This window comes from Pristis pectinata, chromosome 9 (genome assembly GCF_009764475.1).
Source record: "Pristis pectinata isolate sPriPec2 chromosome 9, sPriPec2.1.pri, whole genome shotgun sequence".
NCBI lineage: Eukaryota > Metazoa > Chordata > Chondrichthyes > Rhinopristiformes > Pristidae > Pristis > Pristis pectinata.
This window is the reverse complement of record NC_067413.1, coordinates 60,257,002-60,272,652: the sequence shown is the minus strand read 5'-3', so window position 1 is coordinate 60,272,652 and position 15,651 is coordinate 60,257,002. Positions and strand designations below refer to the sequence as shown.

The window sequence follows — 15,651 nt, the reverse complement described above, 5'->3', positions numbered from 1 at the left end:
ACTTGGGCACTAGAAGGTGGATAAGGGCTGGATACAAAATGGTAGAAATGTTGACTTTGAAATTAGAAAGTTCAAGTTCTAAGTTACAATAGAAGTAGGTAGAGAAACCATATACTTTAGATTACAAATAAATATTAAAAAAATGAGCAAAGCACCATGACTACAGGAAATTTTCTAATAAAGAGAAACGTTCCACTCGATGTTGCTAGAATCATGAGAAGAATAGATTAAGGTAAATAGGTAAAGTCTTTTCCCCAGGGTAAGGAGTCCAAAACTAGAGTGCATAGGTTTAAAGTGAGAGGGGAAAGATTTAAAAGGGATTTGAGGGGCAACATTTTCCATACAGAGGGTGGTGAGTGTGTGGAACGAGCTGCCAGAGGAAGTGGTAGAGGCAAGTAAAATTACGACATTTAGAAGGCATTTGGACGGGTATGTGGATAGGAAAGATTTGGAGGGATACGGGCCAAACGCAGCCAAATGGGATTAGCTCAGTTAAACAACTTGATCGGCACGGGTGAGTTGGGACTGAAGGGCTGTTCTTGTTCTGTATAGATCTATGACTTCATAAGATATTATTGTCTTAGGAAATAATAAAGGAGTCTCAAATAGAGATGGGTTTAAAGGAAAAGTGAAGTAATTGGAGGAACACATAAAGACATTGGAGTGAGATGTGCTATGTCCCCCTTCCCATATTTTTTTTAGATTTTTTTTATTTACAGCATGGTAACTGGCCCTTCTGGCCCAATGAGTCTGTGCCGCCCATTTTAAACCCAAATTAACCTACCCGTATGTCTTTGCAATGTGCGATGAAACCGGAACACCCGGAGGAGACCCACGCAGACATGGGAGAATGTACAAACTCCTTACAGACAGTGACGGGAATCGAACACCGATCACTGGCGCTGTAATAGCGTTGCGCTAACTGCTACACTACCGTGCCGCCCTCACTTTCCCTCACTCCTCTTAAGCCCTGATTCCTGCTAATTATAATCAGAAGGCCAGGTCTGTAGTCTGCTTAGAATTGATACCAATACATTATCTGCCACTGAAATTAACCGGCCCTTAATTACTTGGTTTATTCCTTGCACTGTTTTTAAACAGTGGTACAATGTTATACTGTAATCCTCTGACACCATTCCTTAAGCCAGAAAGAATTGGAAAATGATGATCACAGCCTCTGCAGATTCTTTCCTTGATTCTTTGGAAAGCCGGGGATATATTTCAATTGGACTTGGCAATTTATCCGCTTTCAAAGGTGCCAAATCCTTTAATACTTCCTATTTTGTTATCTTCATCCCATCCAATTTATAGTTGATTCAGGATTCAGAACATCCTTTTTCTCTGGATGGCTAAGAAATATTTAACAGCATATGAGGAGCATTGTGGATCTAGTAATTCATTTGTAGATTTCTCCTTGATTTCTGCAAGCAATTAGTAAATTATTTCGTGGCTGGTTTCTGTTAAGAAACGCACAATGTAGTTTAATTTTCAAATTGCAAATAAATTTGCTTCACTCAGAAATGGGAGATGGAGCATAAAATCCTCTTAAAACACACGTGATTGCAGAAGTATTTCTGGCAGACATATATCCAAAAATAAGCAACATTGTTTTAGTTCTCTTGTGTTTAATCTACAGATCGTGAAGGAGTACACTTTCTTGGATTACGTTATGGGAGGCTGTCAGCTGAACTTTACCGTGAGTGAAACATTCTCATTGACAAAACTGAAATTTGATCACTGCTTGGTGCTTTCTGATTCTCAAAACAGATCAATATGAAGTATGGACATTTGCATACACACACCTACATGCAAATGGGTAAAGATAATTAATATTTGGGGAAAAAAGTATAATTATTATTGGAATAGCATTAATAACCTGTTTATGAAGAATTTACCTTTTTACAAAATTTTCTATTCGTGAATATTGTTTTGACTTTTTATGCTACCATTATTTTCTTCATGGTTGGAAAATTCATCCATAAGTAAAAGTTACACATTTTCAATAAGTATTGAATGAGTCAAATATCTGTGTAAATTTAAATATAGATAAATGTATAACAAGAATGTTAGCCAAGTATCCTTGTAAAACAATTAGCAAGTTAATAGCCCCTTTGCTTTTAATCTTTTGTTCATGCTAATTGGAAAAGCTCTTAACATCACACATTTAAAATTGCACTGTACTTTGTAATTCATTCTTACCCAGTGTGCTACACAACATTTTGTCAAGCAAACCAAGTAGACTAATCCAAATTGGGATTCCAGTCACCACAGCCCCAAATGGTTTCAGCAGGTTGCTCTTCAAAATTAAGTGACCAGAAGAAATCCGGTCTGTGCCAACCATGATCCCAGTTTAAACTGTATGTCTGCCTTGCACGTGGTCTATATCTCTCAATTCCCTGCCTATTCATGTGTTTGTATAGATGCAACTCAGGTAACTTCCTGCCATGAATGTCCTTTTTACAAGGGGGCTGTTTCGTGCACGCGCTGTTTCTCAGAAAATTCTGGAGATTTTCTACCTCCCAGGGAGTATCTCCCATCATTATAATATGTGCTCATCACTTGCCAACATTTCCTGGTAGCTGAAAGAGTGCTGGCATAATCTTGTAATAACTTAAGGAACACTACCTGAAGTTAGAATTGTGATAAAAGATGCTACTAATGTGGGAATTTGATTCCTGACCCTTGCTCTTCCTGGAATGGAGTGGCATTACACACCAGAACCTATCAGTACTGCTTTGGAACTATTACTTGCATGATTTAAAGGTTTTAGAAACAGCTTTAGACAAATTTCTATGTCTGTTGGCCAAAGGCTCTCCAAAATACATTTACCTTACAGTAAATATTTTCTCGTTTTCCATTTTGTAGGTTGGAATTGATTTCACAGGCTCTAATGGGGATCCAAGGACACCAAACTCTCTACACTATTTAAATCCAAGTGGATATAATGAATATCAGATGGCAATCTGGTCTATTGGAGTGATCATTCAAGACTATGACACGTAATGTATTCTGTTCTTTTATGTTAAATTTCTCTGAAAAACTATTGAATATTCAGAAGCTGTATGGTATGCAATCATATCTGCAAGCATGTTGTTTATTTCCATTGTTTCTCAAGTGTCAGTGGAAAATTATTCTTAAGGTTTTTTTTAATAGACTGTTATGGAAACCCAGCACTAACATAGAGTAAAGGGACCTAATATTTTACATTTTGCCTTGCCTGAATTTGGCCCCAAACCAATTTGACAATTTTCTGCTGTGCCACACCTTGGAATTTGCCACTATTCCGATCCACTAAACCAACAATTTATAATCTGGTACCTGTTCCACTAAGCATGGCTTTGTTGGTCATCGCTCAAAATTGTAACAGCCTCCAAATGACCATTTTGTTTTGGGCTCTTGTGGTCTTCAGTTACCACTGTTTACACTTCTGCAGCATGTTGTTAGCTTTGAAAGCAGTGTGTCAGTATGTTTTGTGTTTGCATTTGAAGGTTGTGAGAGTACAGAGTGTGCATGCATTTTTCTCGCGTGTTTTCGGCTGAATGCCGAGCTAGGAATTTGGGAATTGTAAATAAGTTTAGCATTTAGAATTTTGTGAAGTCAGAAGTCAGATTTTAATGGAACACTCTGTAATTATCTTGACGAGTGCAACTCCAACGGTACTCAAGAAGCTCTTCACCTAAACATTCATTTCCTCCACATCAAAGTCACATCAATGTGTACCATCAATAAAATTCACTGTAGTTGGCAGCACCTCCCAAAACCAGGACTTTGTATCACCACATGGGATGAGGGCAACAGTCAAATGGGAATTCTGCAGATTCACCTCCAAGTCACCCACCATCCTGCTGTATACAGTATAAGAAGATAGTAACAAATAGTGTCCCACAAAAATCAGTGCTAAGACCACAGTTACTCAAGTTACTTTCATAATACTCATGGGAACAACACTCAGATTATAAACAATGATACTGTTTTAAAGGTGTAGCCATTACTGAGGAAAAATGCAGTGTAATATGAAAAGGTATTAGAGGACTTAACAGATTGAAAATTGCAGGACTTGAATTTGAACAGATAGGTGAAGCACTTTGGCGGGGGGGGGGGGGGGGGAGGAGGGGGGGGCGGGCGGCGGAATTGAACCATTGCCTAGGCTTACAAAAATAAGAAATTGGGTCGGGTAGAAGAGCAAAGAGATCTAAGGTCCAAGTGAAGAAATAATGAAAAGCAGCAACAAAGATCAGCAAGGCAATTAAAATGTCAAGAGATAAACACCAGTGCTTTATAAATGTACAAATATAAAAGATATGGTATAATGAATTAAAGGAATGGTACAATGATAGTTTACAGCAATTGAGAATGTTTGAACAGATTAAGGTTTTTTTCCCTCAAAAGTTAAAACTTAAGAGGGATCTAATTAAAAGTCTTCGGAAGCATAAATGGATTAGACAGAATAGATGTAAAAGGAACGATGCCATTTATGAAGGAATGCAAGATGAGGCGCCATAAATACATGATGGTTACTAATAAATCTAATGGATAAGTAAGCGGGTGCTCCTACGCACGGAGTTCACAATTCAGTATTTCAGGAAGTGGTTTGAAGCAAATAGTTTGGTTGTATTCAAAACCAAACTAAATCAGTGCAAGAGAGCAAAGGGACTAGGACAAACTGTCTGCTGAAAACTACAAGGAGGATGATGGAATAGAAGCATCATATGGGATTAGAAACACTGGCACAATCTTGTCGAATTGAATGGGATTTTCTTGTGTGGTTTTTCATGTAATTGTGTGACTTGGATTCTTTTGAATGATTAGCTAACATGCATTGTCTTTAGTTTGTCAAGATGCCAATACAGTATAGCTTTTTGAGAGGGGTAAATTCTATTGTATATTGATGTGTCTTCCTGCTTCTTAACAACCTAAAGTAAAATAAAACTTGCAAAATTATGTTATGAACATCCATGATGTGAGATTAATATATAGTTGTGTACCGTAATTTGGTTACCTGTTTTTAAATAGGTGGAGGTACTTTTGTATGTTGATGCTCAAATAACTTCATGTGATTATTTTTGATACTTCAGTGATGTACAGGCAGTCAATTAATTACGATTTACATATTTACAGAGACAAATTATTCCCAGCATTTGGCTTTGGTGCACAAATACCTCCTACCTGGCAGGTAAATATTAAAGCAGACCTTTTGCATAAATAATGTATTCAAGTAAAACTTTTTTTAATTAGTTATACTATGTGATGGCCTTTTTTTCTGCAGGTATCACATGAATTTCCACTTAACTTCAATCCTCAAAATCCATTTTGTGGAGGTATGGAATATTCTGTAATAGATTGTAAATGAAGAGGAGGGGAAGATATCGTTAAAACACTGTTAAATTTACAAGTAGGAAGGGCATTGTTTTGAAAGCTTTTCTTAAAAAAAAGATTGCACAATAGTGTCTATCATGTAGCACCTGCTCCTTTCAGAGTTGATCTGACCTGATTTTCTTGTTTCTTCTCACAGCAGCCAATACATGATGCATAATACATTTAAAATTTGTCTATTGAGTGTTAATGTTGCAGACCGTTTTTTATTTTTGCCTCTTGGCTCTACTCTTGGCTGTGGTAACTAATATTGAGATATGGTTCCATTGATACATTGGGTATGAGCTCACGCACGTTTGTAGATGGCTGTACCTATGAATTAGGTATGTACATTATCTACCTATTGCCATTGAGTGGACACTTTCTGGAGATTGAAAGTCACTTGACACAGTTGCTGGGAGCTAGTACCCAATTAATTTACTAGAATTTCAGCCCAGTACACTGATTTATAACCGAGTTTGGCTTTTTTTTCAGCACATAGCAATAATCAAACTATTCTTAACTGGATAAGGTACTGGGGATAGATGTAATGGGAGTTCATTCATATCTCCAGTGCTTCTGCTGTAGATCAAGGAACATGCTAAACAATTTCCTCTTGAGATGAGTAGTTTCTGTGTACAATCCAAGTAATGGACAACTATGCATTGTTTTAATTATCTATTACTTAGATTGTAAATAGAAACATCGAGTTTGTGAAAGTTTTTAGCAAATAATACATTTGGTCTACTTCACAATTAAGTAACAATTTCATAATAGTTGTCTCGTCAGAGGAAAGAAACACTAACTTGGGGGTTAGCAGAAGCCATGACCAAATTTAGTGAATTCCTTTTGCTAACAATTTATTTTGTTCTTTAGGGGTGCAGGGGATAATTGATGCCTACTGCTACTGTCTTCCTCAAGTCAAGCTTTATGGTCCAACAAACTTCTCTCCAATTATAAACCATGTGGGAAGATTTGCAGCTGCAGCAGCACAGCAGCCAAAAGCTTCAGTGAGTATTCCTTTCCTTTCCTTACACACTAACTTGCACCTTGGAGTAGCTTTTAGAAATGTTGGGAATGGATCTGCCACAGATTCTCAATGAGAAAATGTAAGCAGAGAATTAGAATGGTAAGAAAATACTAACACCATGTAATTTTTTTAAAATCTGAAAGGTCATTATGAATTATGGTTTAAATGGTTAGAACAGTGGCATTCGCAGCACTAATACTTAGAGAAAAGAGCCATAAAAGCATTTCTTTTTCCCTTTTACTGAAAAAAAATGAGGGTAGAAATTCAGTCGCTGCTAAATGTGTTTAAACTTTATGGGGTACAGCAGGAGAGTGGTTGTTATTGTTCTTGCATCCAGAGTTCCAGAGACATAACTTTGAATCCCTGGAGAATTTAAATGCAAGTAATTAAATCTGGAATTAAAGCTAAAGATGACAATGAACATCATTAAAAAAAACGTCTGGCTCACTATTGTCCTTCAGGAAAGTAAGCTAGCTGTCCTTGCCTGGTTTGCCAGTATCTGACTAGATCCACCAATGTGGATGATTCTTATTTGTCCCTGAACTGAAGAGGCAATTGGGGATGGACAATAAATGCTGGCATTTCCAGCACCAGCCAAAATCTGTGAAGATTTAAACAAAACATCCAATGTAGTAATGTATGTGTGTTGAGTTCCCAAGTGGAAGAACATTTCAGAAATGTAGTTTTTTTTTTAGAGAGGTTTAATCATTACATGTTTAGCACAACCATCAGAGAATGAATTTCTACTCCATACATTATTTCTGGTTGTAGTTTCAACAACCCTGGATTTCTTCAGTAGTATTTATCCACCTTTTCTTCTTGTAACTGGGTTTCCTCCAGGTGCTCTGGTTGCCTTCCGTGTTCCAAAAAGGTGCAGGTTGATAAGTTACTTAGCCACTGTAAATTGCTCCTAGTTTAGAGAATGGTAGAATCTATGGTGGGGGTGGGGAAGAGAGTTGATGGGAATTTGGATTGAATAGGTTACAGGGAAAGTTATTGGGAGAATCAGTTTGCTGTGAGAATCAGCATAGACTTAATGGGCCGAATGCCTCCTAAAACTTAAGGAAACGTATATATAAAAAAATGGTAGGCCAAGATAGCAAACATCCCAGTGCCAATTTGTGATCACAGGCACCCCACTGGGAACTTGGTTCAGAGCTGACTTGAGTCCTTGTAGCATGATTACACTTCTTGTGACATTAGTGCAATTGCTTGATAAGGACAGAACAGGCTTAGCTGAGTGTTAGAGGTGTCAAACACTTAACATTTCTGATGTTCAGACATGTGGAAAAAATAAAATTCTAAAACACTTAAAGGCACTCAAACAATAAAAAAACTTAATTATTAATTCTAAGTCTCTCTCAACTACTTTCATTGAAATCTATGGTGAAGTCCCTGCACGTGGTCCAATCTGATGTAGAATTTCCCTGCATTGGTGTTGTAGGGATTATTCCACTGTAAGAGGTGTGAAATTGGTGTAACTTTGGAAATCCTCCTGAAATACCATGAGAAATTCAGAACAACACTGGCTAATCCTTGATAACCGTTTGGATGGAAATTTCAGATATCATGTTACATGGGAAGTGTAGGCATTTATGTAGGCAAATTTTGACATTTCCTGGGCATATCCAGCACATTGTCATGGGCTACTTTGGGGATAGGACGTGTAGAGACATGTGTAAAGAGCAAATCTGATTCGGAAGAATGAAGAAGAAGAATCAGATTTATTATAACTGAGTTGACTGACGTGAAATTTGTTGTTTTGTGGAGGCAATGAAGTGCAAAGACACACAAATTACCATAAATTACAAAATAATTAAATAATGCAAAAAAAAGGAATAACGAGGTAGTATTCATGGACCGTTAAGAAATCTGATGGCAGAGGGGAAGAAGCTGTTCCTAAATCATTGAGTGTGGGTCTTTGGGCTCCTGTACCACCTCCCCGATACCATACCAGGCTGTCTACCCTGCTGGCATATTTTCCAGGAGAAGCTCGTATTCAGGACTACGAGCTTGCTTTCAGCAATTACGTCATGAAGATTTATTGAAGATTTATTGCAGGACATGTTTTTGTATCAGCTAGCTCAGTGCAGACCATGAATGAACTCTTCTTCTTGCTCTGTTCTATATTAGGAATTCTTTCTTCCTGAATAAGCTCTGGAAAAACTACTGACCTCTTTGTAATTGTGTTACAAAGGATTGCCCAACATTTTTTTTTGAAATATTGAACTCTTTTTTAAAAAAAAAAAATTTGGTTAAAATAACATAGGTTTAAGGCAATTGGCAAAGTGACCAGAGGAGGGATGAGGATTTTTTTTAATGCAGCAAATTGTTGTTATTTTTGTTTCGGAAAACCAGAAAAACTTTGTTAGCATTTTTATTTGAGAGATCTCCAGAGGTTGAATGTAATGGTCCAAGCATACTTATAGTAAAAATCAATTTAAATCTGCCATAATTGTAGGACAAGATATTATTCAGTTGTTTTACAATCCTTTGTAAATTGCTTACTAAGAAACTAGACTTTGTTTGATCTTGCCAAATTAATCCCTTTGCTGTATATTTTTGGTGAATTATACACGTTAACATCTATCTTTTTGGCAGCAATATTATATCCTGCTGATCATCACAGATGGAGTGATAACTGATTTAGATGAAACACGACAAGCCATCGTTAATGCTGCAAAGTTGCCAATGTCTATCATCATTATTGGTGTTGGTGGGGCAGATTTTAGTGCCATGGAATTTTTGGATGGTGATGATGGAGTTCTGAGATCACCCACTGGAGAAGCAGCTATCAGAGATATTGTCCAATTTGTACCATTTAGGAAGTTTCAAAATGTAAGTATATGATATAAACCAGTAATAATTTGCTTTACAAGCTTTATGTAACAAAAGCATTAAATATTGTATAATCTGAAAATTAATCACATTCATAAAGGTAGTTAAATGCACCTGGTAAATTATATCATTGTATCTCCACAAACATGTTTATACAACGGGTAAGTATTTTACTGGTTTCAATGCTTTTTTTAAAATAGATAATCTGCCATGGATTTTTGTTATGTAGATACGTACTGAAGATTGAGTCATGAATTGAATACGTTAAGTAAAGAGCATGATTTGGGTTTGGAGACACGAGACTTTAGATGCTGGAATGTGGAGCAACAAACAATCTGCTGGAGAAACTCAGCGGATGTGGTTCCGCTCCTGGGAACTGTTCGTAACTCAAACAGTTCACAAGTGGGAAATGTAGCCACAAGCTGAGTTTCCACATGGCAGAAGATTCCTGAAGCCCCACAACAGCCGGCAAATCCATCCTACTGGCCTGCAAAACGCTTGTTCATGTGTATGGGTTGTACACAAGTCGGGTGTTCGTAACCTGAGGAGAACCTGCAGCAACACACAGAACGCTGGAGGAACTCAGCAGGTCGGGCAGCGCCCATGGAGGGAAATGGGAGAACCTGTAATGGATGGAAAATCACAGACTGCGGAAGTGATTGGATTTTTCCTTCATCTTCACAAATAAAATTTAATACAAAATGTGGGGAGGGTATATATCTCTATGCAACATTACAAATATTTAAATAAGAAAAAGCAGCTTCAAAGGATTGGTAAATGCAGCTCATAGATGCAAGGTAGTTGGCAAAATGACCAAAGGAATGCTGAAATAAAAACAAAATGCTCAAAATAGTTAGCAGGTCAGGTTACATCTGTTGGAGATTGCAGAGCATTTTGCAACACCCATGTTCTGTTGTCTATGTTTATGCTCTCCAACTGCTCTATTCACTCATTGACTAAGTAACCTGTCTACAGATTCTTCTCATGGTCACCCTGGTTTCAACCCATCAGAGACACACCTCTTACACACCCTCCATACAGCTTTACAGGCTGTTTTTGTCTCCTTTTCAGTATTGATGAAGGATCTTCAAACTGCGAAGTTAACTCTGTTTCTCTTCCCACAGATGTGACCTGACCTGTATTTCCAACATTTTCTGTTTTTGTTTTAGTTTTCCAGCATACAATTTTTTTTTTGATTTTTCAAAGGAATGAAGATTTCTTTAATGCAGCAAATTGTAATTATCTTGCTTTCACCACCCAAAAGAATCACAGAGTTGGATGTGATGATTTGGTGATAATTTTCAACAGTGAACTGAATAAGTACTTGAGCAGAAAAAAAATTGCAGCAACATGTGGAATAGGACTAATTGGATAGCTCTTCCTTAAGGCCTGATGTGAGGATTATGGTCTGAATCAGAAACATAAGGACCTCATGACTGAAAATTTGCTGTGTTATATGTCACTTGTTTATTATTCATGGTTGCTCTTTTTAAAAGTAATTATACTCTTCTCTCACTTAACAGGCACCTAAAGAAGTTCTTGCACAGAGTGTACTAGCTGAATTACCTCAGCAAGTGGTGTGTTACTTCAACACGCGCAAACTCCAACCTCCCAATGAGCCGCCACCTTAAATATTTGAAAGTGCAGTCTGACAATGTATGACATAAAAATAAATTCACTAAAATACAGGAATCTTTCACTTCTGTCAGTATTACTCACTATATTTAAAATGCATGATAAAAATGTTTTAAATGTAGGCGAAATTAAATTCATTAAAATTGATATTCACTCTAATATTTTGAGTAACTTTAAACTATAATTGACCAAAGTAAATGATTTGTGTAAAATATTTATACAGTAACTTAAAATCCAGTAAAATGACCATTCAAGACTGGAATATCTTTCATCTCATCTTCCCTTTTCTTTTAAATTTTCTGTTACATATTCTACAAGTTATTACATTTTTATTACTTTAACCTTTTTGAAATGTACAGTTTTTTTGATTTTTAGATGGGGGCCAAATAACTTAATATGAAATAGATGCTTTTGAAATATAATTGAGTGGGTGGGGCTTTCATATTTTATAACCATAAATATATTGACATTTTTAATATTGGAATATATTTCATTTCTTTAAAAAAATGTAATGCTGAATAACTTACAGAATGCATGTAATCAATCAAACACAATAATATTCTTCCTGTTGTTTGAAGAGCATAGCATGTCAGTCATTTGATCCTTGGTAGCTGGTGCTTTAAACCATAACGAGAATTAAAATAATATGAAGGGAATATTCTTAAATCTGTTGGCAAGTTGCCATGTCTACAATTAACTTTCAATTAAATCATCTACTTTTATCCATTCTTGCTGACTATAAAATGTAAAATACTAAATCAGCCAAGCATGGGGTAAAAGCATTTTATAATTTTAAAATATGCCCAGCTACCAAGCAGTGGGGAAATTCTGCAATACCTCCAATATACAGTGCATAAGTCATTTGAGATAATGGTATCGAAAGTACATTGTAACTTTATATTAAATAAAGTGCCAAAAAGTTCCAAACGGTAATCCAATAATGAGCTTGTTTGTAAATGCAGAAATGGTGGAATTTGGTGGGGGGGGGGGGGGGTGGAAATTCTCTGTATATATGCACTAACTGTTTCCTGGCACTTCTGGGTGTAATAAAGTTGAATACAGAGCATATTAGGCACTTAATGGATTTTTTATGGCATTTTCTGTCTTTTAGATAATTGGACCACCATTAGTTTCACATTAACAAATCATTCTATAAATCAGTCACTGTACCTTTTCAAGTTGTATTCTGAAAGAACCATTTGTGTTACAATGTTCAATTGCAGACTATTAAAACAATTGGGGTGAAATTAAATCAGTATTTTTCTTAGTGCTGCTCATGCTATCTGAAATTTCTTCACCATAACCTGTGATTTTGAAGGAATTGGTGATGATTGCCTAGCGGTCAGAAATAATATCCTTGGGGAAAATAAAACAGGGCCTGAGGGGATATACCTCAGGTTATTTAAGAGATGAGATTGCTGGGGCCTTGACCAATATCTTTGTGTCCTCGCTAGCCACAGGTGAGGTCCTGGAGGACTGATGAGTAGCTAATGTTCCATTATTCAAGAAGGGAAACAGGGATAATTGTGGAAACTATAGACTGGTGAGTCTCACATCAGTGGTAGGGAAGTTACTGGAGACAATATTTAGGGATAGGATTTATGAGCATTTGAAAAACCATAGCCTAATTAGGGACAGTCAGCATGGCTTTGTGCAGGGCAAGTCATGCCTTACTAACTTAATTGAGTTTTGTGATCAGTGTGATTGATGAAGGTAGAGCTATAGATGTTGTCTGTATGGATTTTAGTAAGGCGTTTGACAAGGTCCCTCATGGGAGGCTCATCCAGAAGATTAAGATGCATGGGATCCAAGGTGAATTGGCCGTTTGGATTCAGAACTGGCTTGCCCATAGAAGACAGAGGGTAGTGGTTGATGGGACTTATTCTAGCTGGAGGTCTGTGACTAGTGGCGTTCCTCAGGGATCCGTACTGGGATCTCTGCTGTTTGTTATGTTTATAAATGAACTGGATGAAAATGTACATGGGTGGGTTCGTAAATTTGCAAATGATGTGAAGATTGCCGGTGTTGTGGATAGCGTAGAAGACTGGCAATGGATACAGTGGGATATAGATCAGTTGCAGATATGGGCAGAGAAGTGGCAAATGGAGTTCAACCCGGCCAAATGTTAAAGGCAAGACCTTTAACAGTGTTGATGAGCAGAGGGAGCTTGGGGTCCAGATTCATAGCTCCCTGAAAGTGGCTACACAGGTTGATAGGGTGGTAAAGAAGGGACGTGGCACACTTGCCTTCATTAGTCGAGGCAATGAGTTTAAGAGTCAGGAGGTTATGCTGCAGTTTTATAAAACTTTAGTTAGGCTGCATCTAGAGTATTGCATTCACTTCTGGTTGCCCCATTATGGGAAGAATGTTGAGGCTTTGGTGAGGGTGCAGAAGAGGTTTACCAAGATGCTGCCTAGATTAGAAGGCATGTACTATGAGGATAGATTGGACAAACTTGGGTTGTTTTCTCTGGAGTGGAGGAGGCTGAGTGGAGATAGAGGTTTATAAGGTTATGAGAGGCATAGATAGACAGCCAGTATCTTTTCCCCAGGGTTGAAATGTCTAATACCAGAGGGCATGCATTTAAGGTGGTTGAGGGAAGGTTCAAAGGAGATGTGCAGGGCAAGTGTTTTTTTTTTACACAGAGTGGTGGGTGCCTGGAATGTGCTGCCTGAAGTGGTGGTGGAGGCAAATACGATAGGGGCATTCAGGAAGCTCTTAGATAAGCACATGAATGTGAGGGAAATGGTAGGATATGGACACTGTGTTGGCAGAAGGGATTAGTTTAGTTGGGCATTTTATTACTCATGTAATTGGTTTGGCACAACATTGTGGGCCAAAGAGCCTGTTCCTGTGCTGTACTGTTCTATGTTCTAAATAAAAATTGGTTAGGCTGCACTTGAAGTATTGTGTGCAGTTCTGATTACTGTATTATAGGAAGGATGTGGAGGCTACAAGAAAAGGTTGGATAAACTTGGGATTGTTTTCTCTGGAGCATCAGAGGCTGAATGGAGATCTGATAGAAGTTTATAAAATTATGAGAGACGTAGATATAATAGATAGTCAGAGTCTTTTTTTGCATGGTTGAAATGTCAAATACTATGGCACACAGCTTAAAGGTGAGTGGACAAGATGTGCGAAACATGTTTTTTTTTAACCGAGTGCTAGGTGCCTGGTATGTGTCGTTGGGAGGTGGGGTGGTGTAGTATGGAAGGCCAGGGGTCAGATGACAGTGACAACACTACTGACCCCCATGGTCGGATGATAGCATTGCCTATTGGGTCGGAAGCTTATACCACTATCAATCAGGGGTCCGGCTCTGCCCCATTAGGTAAACACCTTTGTCTTGCTGGACCACTCGGATTGGTTTGTGCGAGCACCTTTGTTCCTGGGCACACATACTATTGGCCCATTTAAAACACCTTTGTCCTTGCTGGGCTACCCAGCCCCCTAGCAGCATAAAAGTGCAGCATGTTTGGTTTTTCTTTCTCTTTCTGTCTCCGAGGATGTTGAGGTAAGCTGTGCACTACTTCAGGGCAGTTAGTTAAGGACTCCCGAGACCAAAGAGCCAATGTTTGTCCAGAATCAGGGTGTCCAAACATTATATTGTTTATTCCTTGATCATTTGTTCCCAGTTATTGTGTATGAGTGTGTGTGTGCGCACACCTCACCCTCTGTCGCGATTTTCCCTCCACATTCGTGCTCCTGCTTGAGAGTGTGTGAGTGCATCTGTTCCCATTCGTTCTGTCCCCGCATTTGTCTTTGTCAATAAACCATTTTTAAATTACAAAGACTGTGTCCAGACCTTTATCTTTAAGATACCAAAAGAACCTTTCTCACAACAGGTGGGATGATGGTGGTGGTGGAACAGATATGATAGTGAAGTTTGAGGCATTTAGATGGGCACATGAACATGCAGGGAATGGAGGGATATAGATCATATGCAGGTAGATGGGATTAGTTTAATTTGACATCGTGGTCAGCACAGGCATTGTGGGCTGAAGGACGTGTTCCTGTGCTGTACTGTTCTATGTTCAATCCTTCTAGTGCCCACTAGTCACAGCCTACCAACCTCTGAAGGGAACTGTTTATTCCTATTCCTGCTTTCTTCTGTAAACCAATTTGTAATCTGTCAGTTTATTACCTTCAACTGCTCTAATCTTGTTGACCAATCCATGTGGTGCCTTATCAAAAGCCTTCTGAAAATCTAAATATGCCACATCCTCTGTCCCTATTTGTCAGATCATCAAAGAATACTAGTAAATTAGTCAAACATGATTTTTCTGTCATAACTCTGATGGCTCTGCTCAATCCTAATACTCAAGATGTTTTTTTTACATCCTTCATTATAGGTTTCAGTATTTTCCCTACTATTGATGATAGTCTGAGTTGCTAGTTCCTGGTTTTCTCTCTCTCCCTCCATTCTTAAATAGTGGAGTCACACTTGCCACCATCCAAGCTGCAGGAACTGTTACAGAATCCATATAATTTTGAAAGATATTAACCATCAACCTTATAGCCACCTATTTCAAATTCTGGGATGTAGATCATTGGGTTTTTGGGATTTATCAGCTTTCAATTCCACCAATCACTTTTGTAAAATTATTTTTTCTAATAAATCATTCTTGCTAGACTGTTGTTTCTATGATATCTTTGGTGGATTTTTGGGCCTTCTTGCTTAATTTCCCTGACATTCTCCTTATTCTCAATAATAAATTCTCCCACCTGTTCGTAAGAGTCCCACATTTGCACTGAATGATTTCTTTTTCTTGTTGTATATCTTGTATAGGTTCCTA

The 15,651-nt window shown here is 37.8% G+C and overlaps 1 protein-coding gene across 3 annotated transcripts in view; it reads left to right on the top strand.

The window, feature by feature from the left end:
* Positions 1–12,245, top strand: part of LOC127574684 (copine-3-like) — a 43,963-nt gene extending 31,718 nt beyond the window's left edge. For all 3 annotated transcript variants that reach the window (XM_052023946.1, XM_052023947.1, XM_052023943.1), the window contains 7 exons: positions 1,637–1,696; positions 2,866–2,999; positions 5,119–5,173; positions 5,267–5,318; positions 6,229–6,362; positions 8,984–9,220; positions 10,744–12,245. In XM_052023946.1, the coding sequence (XP_051879906.1) occupies positions 1,637–1,696; positions 2,866–2,999; positions 5,119–5,173; positions 5,267–5,318; positions 6,229–6,362; positions 8,984–9,220; positions 10,744–10,851 (780 nt within the window). In that variant the 3' untranslated portion in view covers positions 10,852–12,245. The remainder of the gene's footprint in view (positions 1–1,636; positions 1,697–2,865; positions 3,000–5,118; positions 5,174–5,266; positions 5,319–6,228; positions 6,363–8,983; positions 9,221–10,743) is intronic.
* Positions 12,246–15,651: the final 3,406 nt, after the last annotated feature.